The sequence below is a fragment of the Plectropomus leopardus genome, chromosome 2, assembly GCF_008729295.1.
Source record: "Plectropomus leopardus isolate mb chromosome 2, YSFRI_Pleo_2.0, whole genome shotgun sequence".
NCBI lineage: Eukaryota > Metazoa > Chordata > Actinopteri > Perciformes > Serranidae > Plectropomus > Plectropomus leopardus.
In genome coordinates, this window is record NC_056464.1 from 17,958,691 (window position 1) to 17,977,859 (window position 19,169).

Consider the following 19,169-nt stretch of genomic DNA (forward strand, 5'->3'; position numbering starts at 1 on the left):
CACATTAAAGAGGAGATGAGAAACCTCTCCCCAAAGGTGACAAGTGTCTGATCACAAGCAACTATAAAACTGAGCTGGAGACATTATTTCAATTCCCGTTTCACTTTCATTTTTAGAAATAACACATGCACATGAAAGCAAAATCAAAACAAGTTTCTTCTCCTGTGCTTAAGACTGTCTAGCGGTGAGTCATGTAGGAGAAATCACCACCGGGTTTATTTAGGAAAAGAGGGAGCATCTTATGGGGTAGATAAAGTTTTTTAAGTTTTTAATGAGTCGCACATTGTCTGTATGTTTACTGCGAGAGCACAAGCCTCTCATGCTTTTCATCTCCTGCCACTCTGAGGACGTAACCACAAAATCTTTACACACACTGGAAAGACATGTTTCATCTCCACACTCCTGGTGTGGTAAGCTCAATTTCAGCTGTTTCCAGATGTTTTTAAGTGTGCCTATTTTTTTCCTTAGTGAAAAAGTTGCACTTTGAACTTGTGATCCTGTTCTGTGCTTCGCTCTGGCTAACAGCTACGGTGTCGTTATTTTGTTTTTATCTCTGTGCTGTTTCTCTACACATTCCATGTTTTGCATAATTGCAAACTTTATGGTATTCTTTAGACCCAGGCTACAGATCTGCAGTTTTGTGTCACATTCAAGCAGCGTATCCATAATTTAATTTGTTTATTTTAGAAATCATTAAAACGCTACTTTCACAGTTAACTTCTCTTATCCTGTGCTGTGCTGTGGTAGGATATCTCTAGTGTTTTTATGAAGAACTAGTGTAACCACTTGTGAACTGGCCACAGGCATGCTGCTGTGATTGCCTCACCTCGTGTCTACACCGCAAGCGTATCAGAGGCGTTTTCCACTCGCACGTCTCACGCAAAAGATTTGCTCTCAGTGCAATCTATGCAGCTTCTGCACCAGCTGTATGAAGGTTCGCATCTCAGCTGCACTTCATGGGTGTAAACGCAACCTGACATTTATTCATGCTTCCAGTCTATTCTTTTGACAATTTGCGCAGAAATGTGAGGTTGTTACCCAATTGAAAGGCACTGAACAAACCTGTCTGCACCATTTTGCAGCTTAGGCAGAGCACTGCTGTCTCTGGACAGAGCCAGAGAGCAGCATGCTCTGCTCCAGTTTCCCACAGACTCTCCCTTCACTTTTACCCCATGGCTGGGAAGCAAGACCTGACAATTTCTTGGGTATTGAGGATCTGCAATGTTTACGCATGAATATTTACTGCCACAACCGCACACTGCACAGAATGTTTGGCTGACAAAATGGAACCGGTGTAGACAATCACTTCAGTGTCTAATGAATGCTGTCTTTACGCAAGCACAACATTGACATGATGTTTGTGGAAGACACAGGGTCAGCTGACTTGCAGCATGCAGAGATAGTATTTTTCAGGGTGCTTATGAAATTTTTGCTTGCACCCATTTCTAACAGGAAATTATTTTTTACCACCACATGCTGCTCTTTGTATCCCTGAACATGTTTTTTTTTACTTGAGACTGTATGAAACAGGCTTTGTGTGTGTAAGACTCATTCATACATTGTGCTTTAATGGGATCTGCTCTCACAAAATAGAGTTGCAGACACACTCTCCAATTCCAGAGGCGGGTCTCTTTGGAATCCAGTTGGGTTTGGCCTCATCCTGTCCCTTCAAAATGATCCTCGTGGCTGTCCTCTGACCCAGCCCAGTACTTCTCCTGGGGTCGGGCTGCGGGAGCCACAGACATGCACAACTGGTAGACATCTTGGCTCAGAGGAGGGAGGTGCGTCAGTTCAGCTGTTGCAGGACAGCTGGCTCTCTGGAGGTGCCTGACAGGAACTGGGGGGCTGCCAGCTTTGCCTCAAACCCAGAATGTGATTTTATGTTTCTGCTTGATATTTTTTAGATAGACTGTTAAAAAAAGGGAGAGGTAAAATCAGCTTTGAAGGTCGATGAAATGGACAAGACATTGTCCTCAGTGAATCCTCTTTGTCTTCTCAGTTTCCTTCCTCTGGGCGGATCTCAGTGATCCCATTGGTTTGTGCTTTGAGGTGTTTGTCCAGCAGAAGCTTGGCCTGTGCGACCTCATTTCCTCTTCCTGTCCAGCCAATGTTAATAATAACCCCTGTTTTTCAGACCCCTGTATTCCCAGGGGGTATATTTAAGAGCTTCTAAATCCATATCCCCTACCCACCAAAGTGACTCAGCTGATGGCTTTTCCAACAACAGTTATTCCAGGCAGGAAAAAGAAAGGAGAGACTGAACATCTGCTGACAGCAGAGTCCGTGTAGTATATTTAGTTGGTTATTGAGACGACCTGAATGCAGCAACATAAAGATCAGTGATGAGACACTGAGACTGTGTTTGTGGGAGTGCGACACCAGAGCTGCTGAGACTAATTGAAATTTGCTGACCGTTAAGTTGATTTGCTGCCACGGAGGCCAATCAGATTACCCTTTTGGTTTCCAAAGGACCTCTAACTTCATTTTATCTTACATTTTTCTGTCTTCTGAGGTTTTACACGCTATCTCCAGGTTCTGAATGAGGGGTTTTGAAAGTGCATATGTGGGCGTAGGATGTATGCATGCACATGCACTACGTGTCTGATCACATGTGCTTGAGAAATGGTTATGTAAGTGAAATTATCTTTTTGCAAACAGTGAGGGATTTGAAAAAAAAGTATTTTACACTCGTGATAATTATCATGTCTCTTAACCTCTGTGGTGAATAGCTGTGTATAATCCCCACCTTCAGCTAACATTCAACACCTGACAGGCAGGCAACTAGCAGGCAACACACCCTTTCTAAACAACTTTCATTAAGTTAGAGTAAAGTTCAGGCCTGCTCAGAGTTACGTAAGAGCCTGTGTGTTTTTCCTGTCTAACTCTGGAGGCTGAAGATGGCTCTTTCAGGTTCAGCCTCTTCTCTATCATCTTTCTTTTCCCCCTACTCACAGTCCATTGCTGTCGTTAAAGGAAGCGTCTCCGTGACGATGGCACAGCCATGCTTTGTGTGAGGCTCCCCACACTGCCACAGAGGCCCCTGAATGAGCCCTGAGGAATGCCAGTCTTCCCGCTCATTCCCTTGCTGCACTCTCCCACGACTAATACCCACCCCTTCTCATTTACACATGCTCACACCCTCCTCTCTTGTCTCTCTCTCTTCTCCTTCACCCCCCCGACACATACACACACACACCCCACCCCCACCCACCATCTCCCCACTCTCTGCCTGTTGTTTTTTCTCACCATTGTACTGTCTTTTGGTTCAGGGTTTTGTAATCATACTTTATTTAGTTGACCTGAGGTTTACTGCAAGTGTTGTTCTAGCTGTGTAATGGGATTAGAGGCTTTGGGTTGAAGACACTTTAAAGTCGTACTGTTGGAGCTGGCTCTCGGTTGTCATGCGATTGCGATGATCATCGCGCCGAACTCCCTGCTGACATCCAACACAATATGCCAGTGCTGGAGGGGGTGAACATGCTAGACCTTTGCTGAGCCTGAGTGGGACAATGGTAGGCTGACAACAGAGACAAAGCCTGACAAAATCCCTCTCTCCCAACACTGAGCTAAACTTCCTCACAGGCCTATGATTCTGTTCAGTATCAGGCTGCATCCACTCCAGTGCATCTTCATTTTAAAACGCATAACTATTTCCAGGGTTCCCTGTCATGGAAAACCTGGAAAAGTTATGAAATTTCACAATCACATTATCTAGTCCTGGAAAAGTCATGGAATTTGTGAAAATCATATACAGTTTTGGAAAAATCACAGAATTTTGTTGTGTGAAATGAAATTGTTACAGTAATCCTTTCACTTAATGTAACATAACAAATTCATTGTGTCACCGTTTTTGTTAACCATCACACAAGTTTCTTCATTATCTCCCCGCATTACTCAATGCCATCTAGCTGAAATTATGTTATAATAAAGTTTGAATCTATTATGTTTGAAAAAATGCCAGGCAAGTGGGGAAAGATTATTATTATTGTTGTTATTATGGGTACTTGAAAAGTGAACATTTATACCTAGTGTCCATACTATTCTAGCATGTTGGAGCTTTTTAAATGAGACCCCTCAAAATACTTCATACCACATTTTAGTTTGTAAACTCCAGGGTTGCATTTTAGTCTGGACCATAGACTGTATAATAAAGATGGACGACATGACATCTCCTCAAAGGTGAAGCCAAACCATCTCGATCACCCCCTGGTGGCTATCTTAAGTAAAGGTCATAATGCTCCATGTAATTTCTTTTGTTAATGTCACACTGATGTTTGTTCAGGTGTTCATTTTTAAGTTTGACTTAATCAGTTATTTTATGCTATTAAAAGAAGGTTTGACGTCATGATTGACAGCTATGTGTGCCAGATAGTGTGCTCGTGTTAAGTGGTGCTGCTCGTGATTGCTCAGGTGAACAGGAGGGAATTCAATACTGCGGAGATCACTACTGAACAGACTCTGGCTACAAATAACATCTTCAGGGCAGTACCTTGGGTATTTTGGCTTCATTTTTGTACAGTGGGAGGAACTGGGCAATCGGTCTGGGGTAGAAACGGAGACTTTTGAAAATGATGATACAGACACCCATGTTTACTTCCCAATGGGGTCTTTTCAGTCACAACCTCAAGCCAAAATATTAAAGTTAAGCCTAACTTAACATGCTCTCTGTGATTTTATCCTTTTTATGTGGGTAGCCTACTCCTTTTCCATTGCCATGGCTTCCTTTAGCGATGGATAATTCTCCCAGTACTGCTTCAGTATGTCGCCGCATTTGCTTTCAAAGACTCAGTCTTTTTTCCGAGTCATGATAGCTTTATACTTATTTTCAGTAACAATTCCACCTCATCGTTGGCAAGTAAAGAAATTTCTGGTCGTGCTTTCCACCAACTTTGTAGTTTTTACTGCAATCAACCAACCAACCGCAGAGTCGACAGTGTGCTTCCTGTTTACACCAAAACATGCATGATTGTTGTATGTGAATGGTCTTGTGATATGCATTTCAGGTGGGTTAGTATCGACAGAGATTAGTTCTGAAATATTGCAAAAATGCTTTTATTTACGTTTATACCGAGATGGTTTTTCTTTAAAATGCTGTTTTAAAAACCACATTTGTGTGGATGTGGCCTTACTCCCCTAAGAACAGGTTGTTTATATGCTGAGTTTTTCACAGGAGAGAAAGATAAAGTACAGAGGTGTTGTGTTCTTTGACCTGAAAATGGAGCATCTAAGAGCCCAATGGAGTCCAAGGATATAAAATTTCCCAAATATGATGTGAAACATTTTGATAAGCTCTATATAAGCTCCCTATAATTAAAATTTAGTCCATACTTCCGCCCCTGGTGCAGTGTGTGAACGTTACCATAGGCATTTCCTGTTTGTGTTTAACATGGGGAAGCCCTCTCTCCAACCCCCCAGAGGACCTCCTCAGACAGGAAGTCGTGGTCACTAGTATCTCAGGGTCAGTCCTCATAAAGTACATCACCCGCCCACCTAGAACATAGAAGACAGATTCATGTTGTGTTTTTTTTTTACAGTTAGCCATTAAATGAACCCCAGATTATTTTATGTTTGAAACAACAAAGTTGGGTTTATTTGTAGATGATGGAAGTGGAATTTGATTATTGTGGTTTTATGTGTGAGGTCCGCAGTGTTTTTTGGCTGTCCAATTATGAGAAAAGCCTTGATGTTTAAAGTGTGAGCTGTTCCTGCCGTGGCAAACCGGTGCTAAATGGTCAGCTGCTGAGGTGGGAATGATTTTGTAGCATTTGTATCACCTCCTCCTGTTTGACAGGACTAGAGTGAGAAAACATACACTGTTTCAAAGAGAGCAAACAGTGGCTTCTCATGTTTACAGCTGTCACCTATCAACCCCTCCCTCTCTCCACCCTGTATAACACACTCACACTTGCTTGTAACAACTAACAGTGGTGGTTTGGGGTGACTCCCATCCATCAGAGCTTCTTATCTTCACACGTGTGTGTCTGTCTCTGTGTGTTCATACTTTATAGGTAGTAAACGTTTTTTCATGGTCTGGGGGAGGTGGCGGTCTTGGAGTTTTCGCAACAGTGGTGGTTATGGCACGCTGTTCTGGTGCTGTGCCAGGTGGCTGAGATCCAGCTGTTTGTGGGCCCTGTCTGCATGGTGAATCACTGGGACCATATGAAGATTAGAGCCTGTTTACAGTCAAACCGCTGAGGTGGTGTGACTCACGGTTAGAGGGGGGTGGCACAAGGTCCTGAGAGAGAGAGAGCGAGAGATTGAGAGAATGCCGAGCTATAGCAAGGAGGACTAAAGGAAGTTTGCCGTTGGCTGGAGGACCTCAGGGGAATTGTTTCAGCATTGTTCCAGAGAGACGTGGGGAGGAGAGGGGGGTCACTCCGCCTCTTTCCTCCTCCCTCTGCATCCTCTTGCTGCCTTTACAGCCCAACTCTACTAAAAAGTCGTAGAGCTCTTGGAAAAGGGAAGCCTTTGAGCACTTGCTGTGGCTCTTCCCTGATCTGTGTTTATGTTTGGATTTACACGGACAGAAGGTGATCCACTTTGATCTAATTAATTACCCCACTGAATCTTGAGAGGTTTGGCAGGAGGGAAGGTAAGTCTCCTTTGCCTGCCCTCAAACTTATTTACCTGTTTGACCTTTGATTAAGAGAGGAAGCTTACTGAGCTTGTAGATACTGCACTGCGTCACATGTGTCTCGCTCAGGCTGCCCGCCAACTGTGTCCATGCGTGTATGTGCAATAATGCCCGCTTTAGACGCACTCAATGGTTTAAGAGGGTAGGTTTTTGATCACTCGAGGAATGAAAAGTCCTGATTGCGGGGGAAGATTATGAGGGGACAGCAGACCAGAGCAGCGTGACCAGATTGATGGCAGATTGTTTTAGGTTGCTGGGATTATCAGTGGGCCATTGGGTTTGAAGTTAGCCCAGCCGCTCAACCAAAAGGAGAAGAATTAACCTTTGGACCCGAGTGAAGATATTCTCAGCTGTGAACTACTGCAATCCTGACTTCTCTCAGATCAATTTCTTTTCATGTGGCCTGCTGCCTCACTGTCCCCAATGTTAGCTAAGTAATTCACATGGCAGATTTTTAATGCCATGTGATAGTCAGATGAAAGTAACATTAGCTACTTCACAGACATACATCTACCAGCAATTATTTTATACAAGTTACCATGTGCATTCTCCAGACATGGTGGAAATGTGGCTGGGTTTCAGTGCAATGTGTATTCAGTATTTTTAGGAACTTTACACAACACACACTGGAGTTATTGTCTCATGGGTTTGACAAGGCTATTATGACTGCCAGACTAAAAATGGAGTGAAGTCTTTGGAGGTCAGCTAAATGTTTGGAGAGGAATTTGTGGATTGCTGCTGTTTTTCCCAGCCGTGTCAGCTTTGGATTTTTTGGAATAGATGAAATATAGCAAATGGCTTCATGCCTGCCTATCGTTGTATGTGGTGATGGTGCTTTTATTGCACTCTCTGTTGACTTTTATGTGTTTATTTAGACTTTCCATATACGGTGGAAACCGCTTATAGTGATTATGGATATATTGATCAACTGCTTGTGTGGATGAAAATGTTCAGGACATAATCATTTCTATACAAATGCTGTTTAGATAACCATTTATAGTAATCAAGCAGTCCACTTACAGTGTTTATTTTGGGCCTTTTCATACATGAAAACATATGGAAACAAAAGAAAAATTATGTAATTTTATTTCATTTTTAAATTTTGCCTCAGGTGCTAAGTTGTCTGCTTCTGCTGATGGCTAGGATCTGAGACCGGGGATATGAGCACACTGAAAAAATGACTGAAAACTAATTTGCTCTCAGAGAAAGATGTGATCTCTATGGAGCTTGTGACAAACATCTGAAAGAGAGTCAACAGGATGCAGTAGGAAATCTTGGTGTTCCTCATTGTCACAGAGGTGAGACAGCGATTTGGTTTGGGTACCAATGTTGTTGGTAATGAGGAGGAGACCCTTGTGCTATCTCGGGCTGAGATGAAAATGCAGTCTACATTTTAAAGACTGGTCTGATCAACAACTTTGACCTTTTGCATTGCTTTGCAAAAGAAGTGGACTTGGTTTTGGACAAAACCACGATCCAGGCATCAATGGACAAGTTTCTGAAATGACTTTTCCAGGCAGTGCATGAGCTGACTAACAAAACAGAGGTAGTTTAACAGATTTGTGTTAAAAGTCCAGGTTATTTTCAGGCCTGTTAAAAGATAAAAAATGCACTGAAATCACCACGAAAAAGTGGCTGTGTTGCACATTTGCACTCCCAAAGCTACCATTTTTGTAAACGTGCATCTGTTGACAACAAGTGAAAGAGCTGTACCGTGTTTACAAACATTCACGGTGAAACTGTTCGTTTCATCATTTTATACTCTGTTGATGTTAAAAGTATGTACGAATTTCATAGATGTTTACCTGCATGAGAAATAAAGCAATTAAAAAAAGGTTATAGCAATCATCCACTTATAGTGATGTATTTCACCCCAGACAGATGTGATCACTGACACAGTGGTTTCCACTGTACTTTGTTGCTTTAATCTCATTCTCTTTATGTTCTCCCTATTTTTAGGGATGCCTCTCAAAGATGGCAACCTGCACCTGGATCTAAGGCAGCCATGTTGGTGAAGGTGAACAGTATGAGCCGGAGCCAACCCATCCCAGCCTCGCAGCCGCAGCACCTCCAGAACAGTGCACACAGCAAATCCAGCACCTTCACTCTGCACCCCTCTGGCAACAAGACCCAGGGAGGACACTTGAGCTCAACCCAGGGATATAAAACGGCCCCTTCTGGCAAAATGGCAACTGACACACGTCAAGCCCATCACCTGAGAAAAGCCAGCAATGGAAGCTTTTGTTTGGTGCCATCAGATGGGAGCCACCCCAGTCCGCTCCTTCACAGGTCGCAGACCAGCACACCGTGCCCCGTCTCTCCCCAGTATGGTTGCTCTACCCCAATCTATGACGAGCCAGTTTCAGAGTGTCCCATATATGATGAACCCCCAACAGACATGGAGGTAGAGGGGGCGCACCTGTACAACGGACAACCTCTGTCTCGCCTGACACCTACCCATAGCCTCCAAAAACCCAGACACCTCCAGCACCCTGGTTCTTCTCATCCAGGGTCCAGACACAGGAGGAATGCCTCGTCCTCTGACTACAGCCCAGCTGGTCTGGAGTGCATCAAGCACATGATCAACGTCGACCCCAAACAGGGGCTCATATCTGGCTCTCCTGTACCCACACGCACCCCTTCCCCGACCTCCAGGCAGGATCCTGTCCTCACCCAGCCGCAGCCACATCCCCAGGCTCAGGCCCACTCTTTGCCCCAGGCTCGCAGCCAGTTGAGGGACAGAGAGCCCGGGACCCCAGGCCCAAGTACACTGGACAAGAAGCAAAGCTGGCGGGTCCTCGAAGCCACTGTTCAGCGGGCCATGGAGGCACGACACAGCAGGCAGAGCAGCCAGGCCTCGCAGGACTTCCCTTCCTCCATCCCCCAGGCTACAGCAAACTATCAAGACTCTGGTTACTCCACCGGCCCCTCCCCAAGTCTGAGAAGAAAGAGCAGGAGGAGGGTGGGAGCTGGTGGCGGTGCAGGAGGCAGGCCAGGGTCGGTGGGCAGCAGCGGGGAGCTGTGTGCCCTCAATGAGAGGCTCATGGCTGAGATGAGAGAGGTGGTGAGTCGGTCCAACACCATGAGGGAGGTGAGAGCGGGGCTGGACCCGGAAATGGGGGAGAGGGTTGTTGTACCTCGGACGCGCTCCCCTGCGGACTCACTCAGGTGGTACGGAGGAGGGGGAGGGATGTCAGCGGGCAGGTGTGCATCAGGAGAGGAACTCCCTGGGGCACCCCGGTCACTGAGTAGGGCAGGTAGCCATGGCAACCCTGCACTGACCCCTCTGGAGATACCAGGGAGACAGAAAAGGACCTATGAAAAGGTGGACACCTTGGAGATGAGCGTGAATAGCCAGGCCAGTCTGTCCTCACCAGAAACCCCAGGACCGCCCTCCCAGGTAAACCCACCCCCTGGTGTGTGTGTGTGTGTGTGTGTGTGTGTGTGTGTGTGTGTGTGTGTGTGTGTGTGTGTGTGTGTGTGTATATCTGTCTGTCTGTCTGTGTCAGGGTTCATGCGTATCCTTAAAAAGTCTTAAAACGAGAAAGAAAATGGTGAAAAACAAACAAAAACAAAATAGGGATTGCAAAAGAATAGCTTATCAAATATTACACTTTCTGTTGTGATAAAGAGCTCAGCTGTGTCTGTGTTACTGTGTGGTCCATTTACTTGGATTCAACTTTGTTTTGTCTGGAAGCACTTGCTCTGATAATGTTATATCTCCAGATTAACCATCAGATAAGAAAAGAATTAAGTCTCACTGCATCAAATGAGGCCAAGTCATTCCTGAATATAGCATCTACACGTATGGGAATTTTTAGCTGCTGCTCTTGCATTGTTGAGTGTGTCTAGTCCTCAGAAGGCTGTAAGTGAAAGAATGGCCAGATTGTGTGACAGAAATATTCCTTTATTGGGGCAGATCAGACAACACAACAGATTTGGTTATATTTGGACTTTGCAGAACTCTAACATACAAAGAGACACATGTACAGGAGTCAGTGCTGATGGCTTATCTAGCCTTCAAGGGTCCTTACAAAATATGCACATGATCGAAGATGAAAGAACTATTTGACTTCTAAAAACAGTTACATAAGTAGCAGCATGTGGAGCCAGTTCCAAGATCTGCTTCCTCTAATCTTCAAATCCCCTCTTGCAACAGAATCACACCCCTTACCTCCATACATTATAGCGTTGTTTACAGAAGCGGTCCCACTGCACCTCTGCAACTATAATAATGAATGTTTGATTCAACGGGGAGCTGTAGGATGAAAACAGTACAGCTAATCTGTCTCTTTGAAAAGAACACAGAGCATTTTGTGAGTAATACTTTTTACATTCCAGTCTTGAGTGCCTAAATGTCCCCAGGACATTAGGCAGTGGGCAGACTGGGCACCGCTCATGGTAATGGCCACAGTCCCAGCATTACCTGTCATCCTCTTACCATCGTCCATCTGCCCCGCACTGCAGGTGCTGTATACTCATATGCCAGCTCTGTGCTTGGGGATCTAGGGTCCATGCCAGGCCAGAGAGATTCAGGACATGGCTTCCCTCAGTCAGGAAGGAGGGCCACTGAGGCCCATATGGCCCAGCCTTGGCAGAAAGATGAGGACGAGGAAAAGGAGGAGGCAGGCCGGTACCAAGGCGTATTAGTACAACTGCACTTTAAGCATGTTAGACAACAGCCAAGGAGCACAGAGTGGGCCCCCTAAGTCTGTCCTGGAATGTTTTTCAGACCTGCTGTTGTATCACTCAGACACACACACACACACACACACGCATGCACACACACACACACACACACACACACACACACACACACATTATTCTATTCTATGTTATAGATAGTGTAGCTCTATATTTCCATATTTGAACATTCTGTTCCCGCTGAAAGACCTTGACCAGCTTGTTCAAAGGATGCACAGAAACCGACCATTTCCACAAAGAATATGAATAATTCATGTGTCTTTAAATTGCAACAATTTTCCACTATTGCACTGCTTCATCTCAGTCCATAGTATGACTAAATGACAATCCTGTGCTGGAGCTTTTAAGTTTTACATGCCTGTACTGTAGTTTAACACGTACTTTGTTTCATTCGATCTTCTGCAGTTGACCTCTTTCAGCTATTTAAAAAAAAAAAAAACATCAACTCTGCACGACCGTACAAACTCTCCGCCAAAGCCAAGCCTCACATCTGCTTCATTTGATTGAGAAACCAAAATGTGAAGTCCAGCTTGTCTGGCACTTGAGAGCTCCATATTACATCAGGGTCTCATTGAAAAGCCATGTAGATGTGTTTTAATGTTCCATTAGTAAATTTGAGCTTTGATTCTGGCACAGGTTTGGTGTTGTTCCTGGCTGTTTGCAGAGCATATCTGGGTTACTGGCTTTCTCTATTAAGGGACATGAAGTGCTCCTTACAGTCATAAACTCCACCGCAGGGATCACAGGGAGGTCTAGAGCATAGCTTTGGTTTTGCAGGAAGGGGGGGCCTGGTGGAGGAAGGAGCAACGACTATTTTGCCACTATCTGTTCACCTGCTCCTGAGACTAGGGTTCAAAAGAATTTGGAGATTTCTTTCCTAGTACAATTCTTCAGGGTTCCTGCGATCATTAAATTGCTGGAAAAATTAGGAAATAAGAAAAATTGTTTTCTGGTCCTGGAAATGGTTCGGAATTAACAGAATGTCGTGGAAAAGTTTAAAATATACATTGTTTTGGCTGTTGTTTTTTTAAATCTGTTCATAAAAATTCCCAAAACATGTCTATCATTATATGGAAAATGTTCCTTAATCTAGTGCTGCGCTATGTGACTATTGTAATACAATAGTATCACACAATACACATAGACCAAATCGGCAAGTACCAATATGTTCAGATCTGGTCTATTTGCAAAAGCAGCTAGTTGGCGGTGAGAATGTCTTAGAAGCGAGTAAAATTAGCAAATGCCAGCAATTTGTTTCTCCGCAAAAGTGTGTGTTAATAATGTATGGCTGTATCTCAATATAAACCTACACATTTTAAACTACATAAATAACTTAATGGAAGCAAGTTGAAGGATTATGGGAAAACTTATGGAAAAGTTTTAAAATTATATTGGTAAAAATGTTTGGGAACCCTGATTCTTCTCTGGAATCAGGAAATGAATGTGCCATTCCTGCAACGACTCCCCCTCGAGCCCTAGCACTGCAGAGCAGAGCACGGTAGGCGGAAGGCAGCACAGCTCCTAGTGTGACACAGTGGAGACTCTGCAGCTGCACATACACAGTTTGTACCTCTGCTGCACCCCGCCTCACCTCCCTCTGAGTCTTCTATCCGCCCTCTTCCTTCTCTGTACAACTCATCTTCTCTTTCTCATGTCCACTTCTTGTACTTCTGCAGGCCGGCACCCTAGAACTGCAGGCTCAGTTGGAGAGCAGGAAGAAGGGCATGGTGGATGGGCGGACGGCTTCCCTGGGCCCTCACCGTCCTGCCAGCCATGACAACAGGGAGGGAGGTGATGGGGCGGGAGGAAGAGCACGGGGATCTTCTTACCAGCTCTCGTATGCCACCCTGCGGCAGCCACCACCCCCCGACATGGGCATGGAAGACTGGGCCAGCAAGCATCTCAACATGCACACGCAAGGCCTGTTCCGCCGCCGTGTCTCCATCGCCAACATGCTGTCGTGGAACCGCGGCTCCATCAAAAAGCCCATGCTAGTCACCAGCAACCGCGCCGTCAGGAAGGAAGCCTGCGAGATGTTTAAACTGGTGCAGGCCTACATGGGAGACAGACCGTCACGTCTGGACCGCCGTCACTGTGCCCTGCTCATTGTCACCAAGTGCTGGGACATGCCAGGGCTGCGGGACGAGCTGTACGTACAGCTGGTGAGGCAGACCACTGGCAACGCCACTCCCAGGAGCTTGGCAGCAGGCTGGGAGCTGATGGCTGTCAGCTTGGCGTTCTTTGCCCCCTCGCCCAAGTTCCGCTGCTACCTGGAGGGCTACATCCAGAGACACACGGAGCCCACCAGCGACAAGAAATGTGAGTCTCAGACTGAGCAGCAGGGTGGGTCACCTTTCTTTCTTCTGTACCTCCCTGTGTTGTGTGATAGTTTGTTTATGTAGAGCCAAAGAGATATTTCTTTTTTTTTTTTAAATCACATTTTCTTCCCTATCTATTTTCCTTTTAAAATTGTTTTTTCATTTAGTCACTATAATCATGCTAGAAAACCCAGTGTTGTTTTGGATTAGCTCAATAATCTGAGTGTCGGCCTTGTGTACAGTTGACCGTCAGAAGATCTGACCCTTGCTGTCTTCTGTTTCATAGTGACTCAGTTCATCTTGGAACAGCAGGAACTGAAGCTGAAGAAGAATTCAAAGTCCCGAAAGAAGCGGAAACAGAATACAGATGAGGAAGAAGGTAAATCTTTTGTTCATTTACTTGTTTGTCAGTCCAAAATATCACTTTCAGAACATCGGATCCACGGTATTTCCCATTTGCACAAATGTATCTGTTTGACAGAACACAACGTAGGCAGGGGAGGGAGCCCCAAAGATGTTTTTCTACTTTCTTCAAAAGCCGTCTAAACAGTGCAAGCCATTACAAATCTAACATATCGCTCCCTGTAGAGCGACCCCTCTTGAGTGGGATGGAAAATTCAGCACTGTGCAGTTTGTCAGAGGAGTACATGCTGATGTGCTTGTAGACACAATGAATGGGTTTCACAGAAAGTTGAGCTGAAGAAAAAAAAATGTAGGATGAGAATTTCAGAATGTTCTGTACGCGCACAAAGGACCACACTATGAATCATGTTAGCGGTCTCTCTTGCCACTTGCATGTCAGACGGTCATTTAAGGGGATACCTACTCATCGCCACGCGCCCTCATTAGGGCAGCCCACACTGCCAGCTCTGACGATGATGTCACCAGAGAGGAACCCAAGCACCTCACAGTAGACACCACAGCAGTGGCCTCACACATTGTGCCTCAGTGACTCAGGCTCCAACTGACTCAGAGGTTACTGCCTACTGAACATTTCTGACTAAGTCTAAAGGTCTTCAGAGAGAGGAATCTTGATGAAAGCCAGAAAGAAAACAAAAGTCTCACATGTATAAAAACAGCATAATGAGAGCTGCTGTTTGCTTGATGGATGGAGGAGCTGGGACATGTACATTGTGTCTGACCAGAGCAATGAACAGCTGTGAGCAGCAGGAGTAGGAGTTGCATGTGGGAACTGGAGGCTTCTTTTCAAGCCAGATTTGATGTGGACTTGGAAATGGAGTTCTTTGGGCTCGAGGCCTGGCATCTGTTTACAGCCAGAACTTTGATTAGTATACACTTGTCTTAGAGATAATACCCAAGATGAGACTGAGGTTGTCCCCTTGACATCCTATAAAGGTCCAGTGAGCACAATATTGATATTGAGGTATTTGGTGTTTAAAAAAATATTGTGATATTTTATTCATGTCACCCAGCCCTGGATGAAGCCCAAACAAATTCCATGTCTTTTATGGGCAGAGTGCTGTTTTATAACACATCTTCATGCAAGAATGGAAAACTCATCGTGCTCATTTGACTTTTTTTTCACATGCTTATTTAACATTTCATTATCTAGTTATCATTTTCCATGTTTTTCAGGAGTCTGTTCACACTGATACAGAGTAATAACAATAACAATAACAACATAACAGAGTTTTGTAAGAAAGTGAAAATGTTAAACAATAATAGGCTTATTTGGCCTAAGTAAATGTCATTTTTTCTTCTTTTGTTTGAAAGTCTGTCCCCCACAGTGTTTGGTAAATGTTAGCTGTTAGCTGGATAAATGTTGTTGACTCCCTCTTTTATGGCTCAGTTTTGTTGTTGTCAAGTTTAGCTTCGGCGCATGTGTGGACAGGTGTCCTGCTGTACTCGTCCTGGTACAGTACACTCAAGCTCCTAACGAGCTCATATTTCTCCTGGGCTTTGGTTGCCTGGTTTTGTTGTTTTCATGGCGTCAAGCCTGATGTAAATTTAGACCAACCATTTCTGTTTAAACCCTTCCTCGCTGCAGCACAGGGGCTCTGCACTCTTGCTTTTCTGTGAGTAAGTATGCAGCCTCTATGTTGGGAGCCCTGGGAAAAATAGGCCATCTTTGCCAAGATCAAGGGCAAATTATTGGTATGATCTCTCTAATTAGACATAATTATGGTTGAACTCGGTCAGATTAGCAGTTGTTAGCATGCATGGGAGTCACCTGTTTGCCATAAATCTGGGGGCTTTGACTGTATGTTGGGAAGTGTTTGTTTCTTTTTAAAAATCCATCTGTGGGTTTGTACATCTGGCTGTGGCTCAGGTAGCTGATGCAGTGGAGATTCTGGGAATGGGAATAGACCCCATGAGAGCTGAATGTTTGGTGTAAACCAGAGTTACCACAGCGATGAAACATAGGGATGATTGTTTTCACAAGTGCACTGGAGCTGCACAATGAATCGAAACATTATCGAAATTACATTATGGCCAAGTGCAATATCGAAATTTCTGGAGCTGCAATTTTTTGAAAAATGTAAGGTTTGTCACAACAAGCATTCTAAATGAAGCATTATAGTCCTTCAGCGATGCTCCAGTCTACAAGTGATATTCCAGATGTTAGGAAACATGCTTGTTTTGTGCAGGCATCAGCAAAAATCACGTCCTCCCACTCTGGGCCACATGTTCTGGGCATGTCCAGCACTCATATACTTTTGGAACCCTATTTTCAAATCCCTCTAACAACTGTGTGGCTAGACACTTGACCTCAATCCTATCACTGTCAATTTTTGTGTGACAAAATCAGAAGTGAACTTAGCTGACAAACAGAAAAAAGCTGTAGCATTTGCATCTCTTAGCACGCCATATCATTCCACTGAATTGGAAATCAATAAAGCCCTCATTTATAAAACGTATCAGAAAGATGAAGAGCGCCCTCAAATTAGAAAAAAAATGTAGATCTTCAGTAGGAGGATCTCAGAAAAAGTTTAATATGACTTTGTCCCCTTTCATAAGATACATAGAGACTCTGTCCTTTCCTTGAGCTAAACCTGCTCTTGCAGTTGCAAAATAACTTGGTGCAAAAATGACTATTTATGACTCATATTGCAGTCGCAATGCAATATGAGTTTTTTTGTGTGTTTGTTTGGATGGGTTTTTTCACATGTTTTTTAAGAACTAGATGTGTAGAGAATCTCCAACTGTTTTGGGACAGATCAGGTTCTTCCATAGCTTGTGTCTCTGATGGACATCCCGCCTCAAAATAACAGCACTGTGTTTTTCCAACGCAGTGAGCTTCCGAAATAGATCTGGGCCCTACAGTAGCTACTTAAAGCCAGTAGCAGACAGGGAGCCTCTGTGTTTCTCTTTCTGTTCGGAGCCCTTCATGTCTGTGTACTCCGATGAATCACCTGAGCTGTGGATGCGTAGGCCGGATCCTGTCTCTAAAGCTTTTGTTCAACAGCAGTAAATCTTCCCTCAGCCTGACAGTTTAGCCCAACCTGCTCTAATCCCCATATGCCAGAATCACACCGTCAACACGGATCTCCAATTACAACTGCCTGCCTCTCATACGCTATGTGACATCTGTGGGAAAAAAAACACACCGTTTTCTCTGTTTGTGGGAAAGAATGTAAATTATTTATTATTTTGTGTGTTGACTAATGTTTAACGCTGCAGGGTTTTACATTGGGACATAATGAGTGTGCGTAGTGTTTGGTGTGCACTTTGGTTTCATGGTTTCTCAGTCCTAAATTTTTCTCTCCTGTCAACCACCAGGTCTGCCAATCAGCACATATGCAAAGTTCTGCCATCGTAAGCTGCAGAAGGTGGCGATCACCGGAGGTAAAAAGGTAAGCTAAAAAAATGTAAAAGAGCCTTTAGATGATCAGAATTACGCCACAGTCGTGTAATGTAATGACGTAATATTACTTTGTTACAGTACTTTACTTTTTGTGAGTATTTGTACTTTACTTGAGTTTTTATATATCTGTAAACTCTTAGTTTTACTCCACTACTTTTCCTAAATGTTTGCTTTTACTCCACTACATTTCCCCCATGCATTTCAGTCAGTTACTAAAATATAAGGAAGCAAGGAAGGAGGGGATCGACGGACAAATTAAGGATTGGGAGGAAAGGAAAAACTTGATTTTGTTTTTCTTTAAGTTGTAAATAAGACCTTGTTTTTCTTCGAGTGTAATGTACGCTCCGTTTTAAGGAAGTATATGTTATGAAGAAATAAACTTCATAATTCTCAAAATTCAAACTTGCTTTTTCATTAACAACATATACTTGCACTTTTACTTCTAATACGTAAGTACATTAAATACCACAAAATTACTTTTGATACTTGATACTGAAGTTGAGTAAATGTTTGATACTTTTAAGACTTTTACTTTAGTTATATTCTAATAGGTGGCTTCTTACCTTCTCCTAAAGTCATTTTGTGGTAAGATATCTGTACTTTTACTCAAGTATGGCTTTATGGTACTTCATCCACCACTGTGCCACTTTCACAAGATAAAAATAGGACATATCAGTTTGAAAGATGTGATTTCTATCTGTGTCATCCCTGATACCATCACAGAGAGAGACATAATTACAGGCACACAGACACAGTCACAGGTAGAGAGACATAAATACAGACCCAGTCATAGTAGCGCAGCTGCACACACAGACATGATTAGTATCATCGTCCCTGACATACACAGGTAGTAAATCTTGTCCTCTTCTCGCCTCTCGCCCCTTCAGGGTCTACGTAAGCCCACACTGGAAGAGATCGACCACAGCAGGCGGGCCATCGTCACTCCCTCCCTGTTCGGCAGCTCTCTGGAGGAGGTGATGGAGAGGCAGAGCGAGCTCTTCCCCGACAGGAAACTGCCCTGGGTGCAGGTTCAGCTCTCCCAGTATGTTCTGGCTCTGGGCGGAGCTCAGACAGAGGGCATCTTCAGGTAAGAGAGCCAATGACATGCCTTGACTTGAGCAGAGAGTGAGAGGTGGAGTCTAAGAAATTAGAAGGGGATCTTGTGTACTGTGTGTGCTTTATTGTATGTACAGAGTGTATAAACAACATGTGTGTGGTCTCCGGTATCACTGCATTTCAAAGTAGGCTCTCCCTGTGTACAGTACACACAACAGACAGCAGAACAAACACAGCCCTGCTTTGCTCCTGAGACCAGCGCTGTTTAATTTGATACTTGGTAATACGTGTTTACATTACTGCCTGAGCTTACAAGCACGTGGGAACTACACGGCTGAGTGTTTGTGTAGGGTTTTCTCCAGCAAATGTGGCTCTGAAACATCCTGACTTGTTTAAAAACGTGTTGCCTTTCGTCAAATGCACTATACGAGGATCTCCCTGTGAAACTCCGCTCCTACACGGTTCTTTCCTGAGCAGTGTGTTGTTTGGTTTTGTGATGTTTGTTTTTGTTTTGTTCCAAAGAAGTACTGCAAACAAAGAACAGAAAACTGTCGGCCACCAGGCCACATTTGAAGCCAATTGGGCGTTCATGAGTAATAGCTTTGCCACAGGGCATGAAGAATCTGTAGTG

At 44.2% G+C, this 19,169-nt stretch overlaps 1 protein-coding gene across 3 annotated transcripts in view; it reads left to right on the forward strand.

Moving 5' to 3' along the window:
• arhgap46a (Rho GTPase activating protein 46a) overlaps positions 1 to 19,169 on the forward strand; it is a 41,656-nt gene that overhangs the window by 18,228 nt on the left and 4,259 nt on the right. The window contains exons 1-6 of one of the 3 annotated variants that reach the window (XM_042503246.1): positions 6,529 to 6,592; positions 8,594 to 10,034; positions 13,015 to 13,681; positions 13,943 to 14,035; positions 17,398 to 17,471; positions 18,370 to 18,569. In XM_042503246.1, the coding sequence (XP_042359180.1) occupies positions 8,640 to 10,034; positions 13,015 to 13,681; positions 13,943 to 14,035; positions 17,398 to 17,471; positions 18,370 to 18,569 (2,429 nt within the window). In that variant the 5' untranslated portion in view covers positions 6,529 to 6,592; positions 8,594 to 8,639. Of the gene's footprint in view, positions 1 to 6,528; positions 6,593 to 8,593; positions 10,035 to 13,014; positions 13,682 to 13,942; positions 14,036 to 17,397; positions 17,472 to 18,369; positions 18,570 to 19,169 lie in introns of those variants that run through there. The other 2 variants (XM_042503229.1, XM_042503237.1) reach the window with 2 other exon arrangements.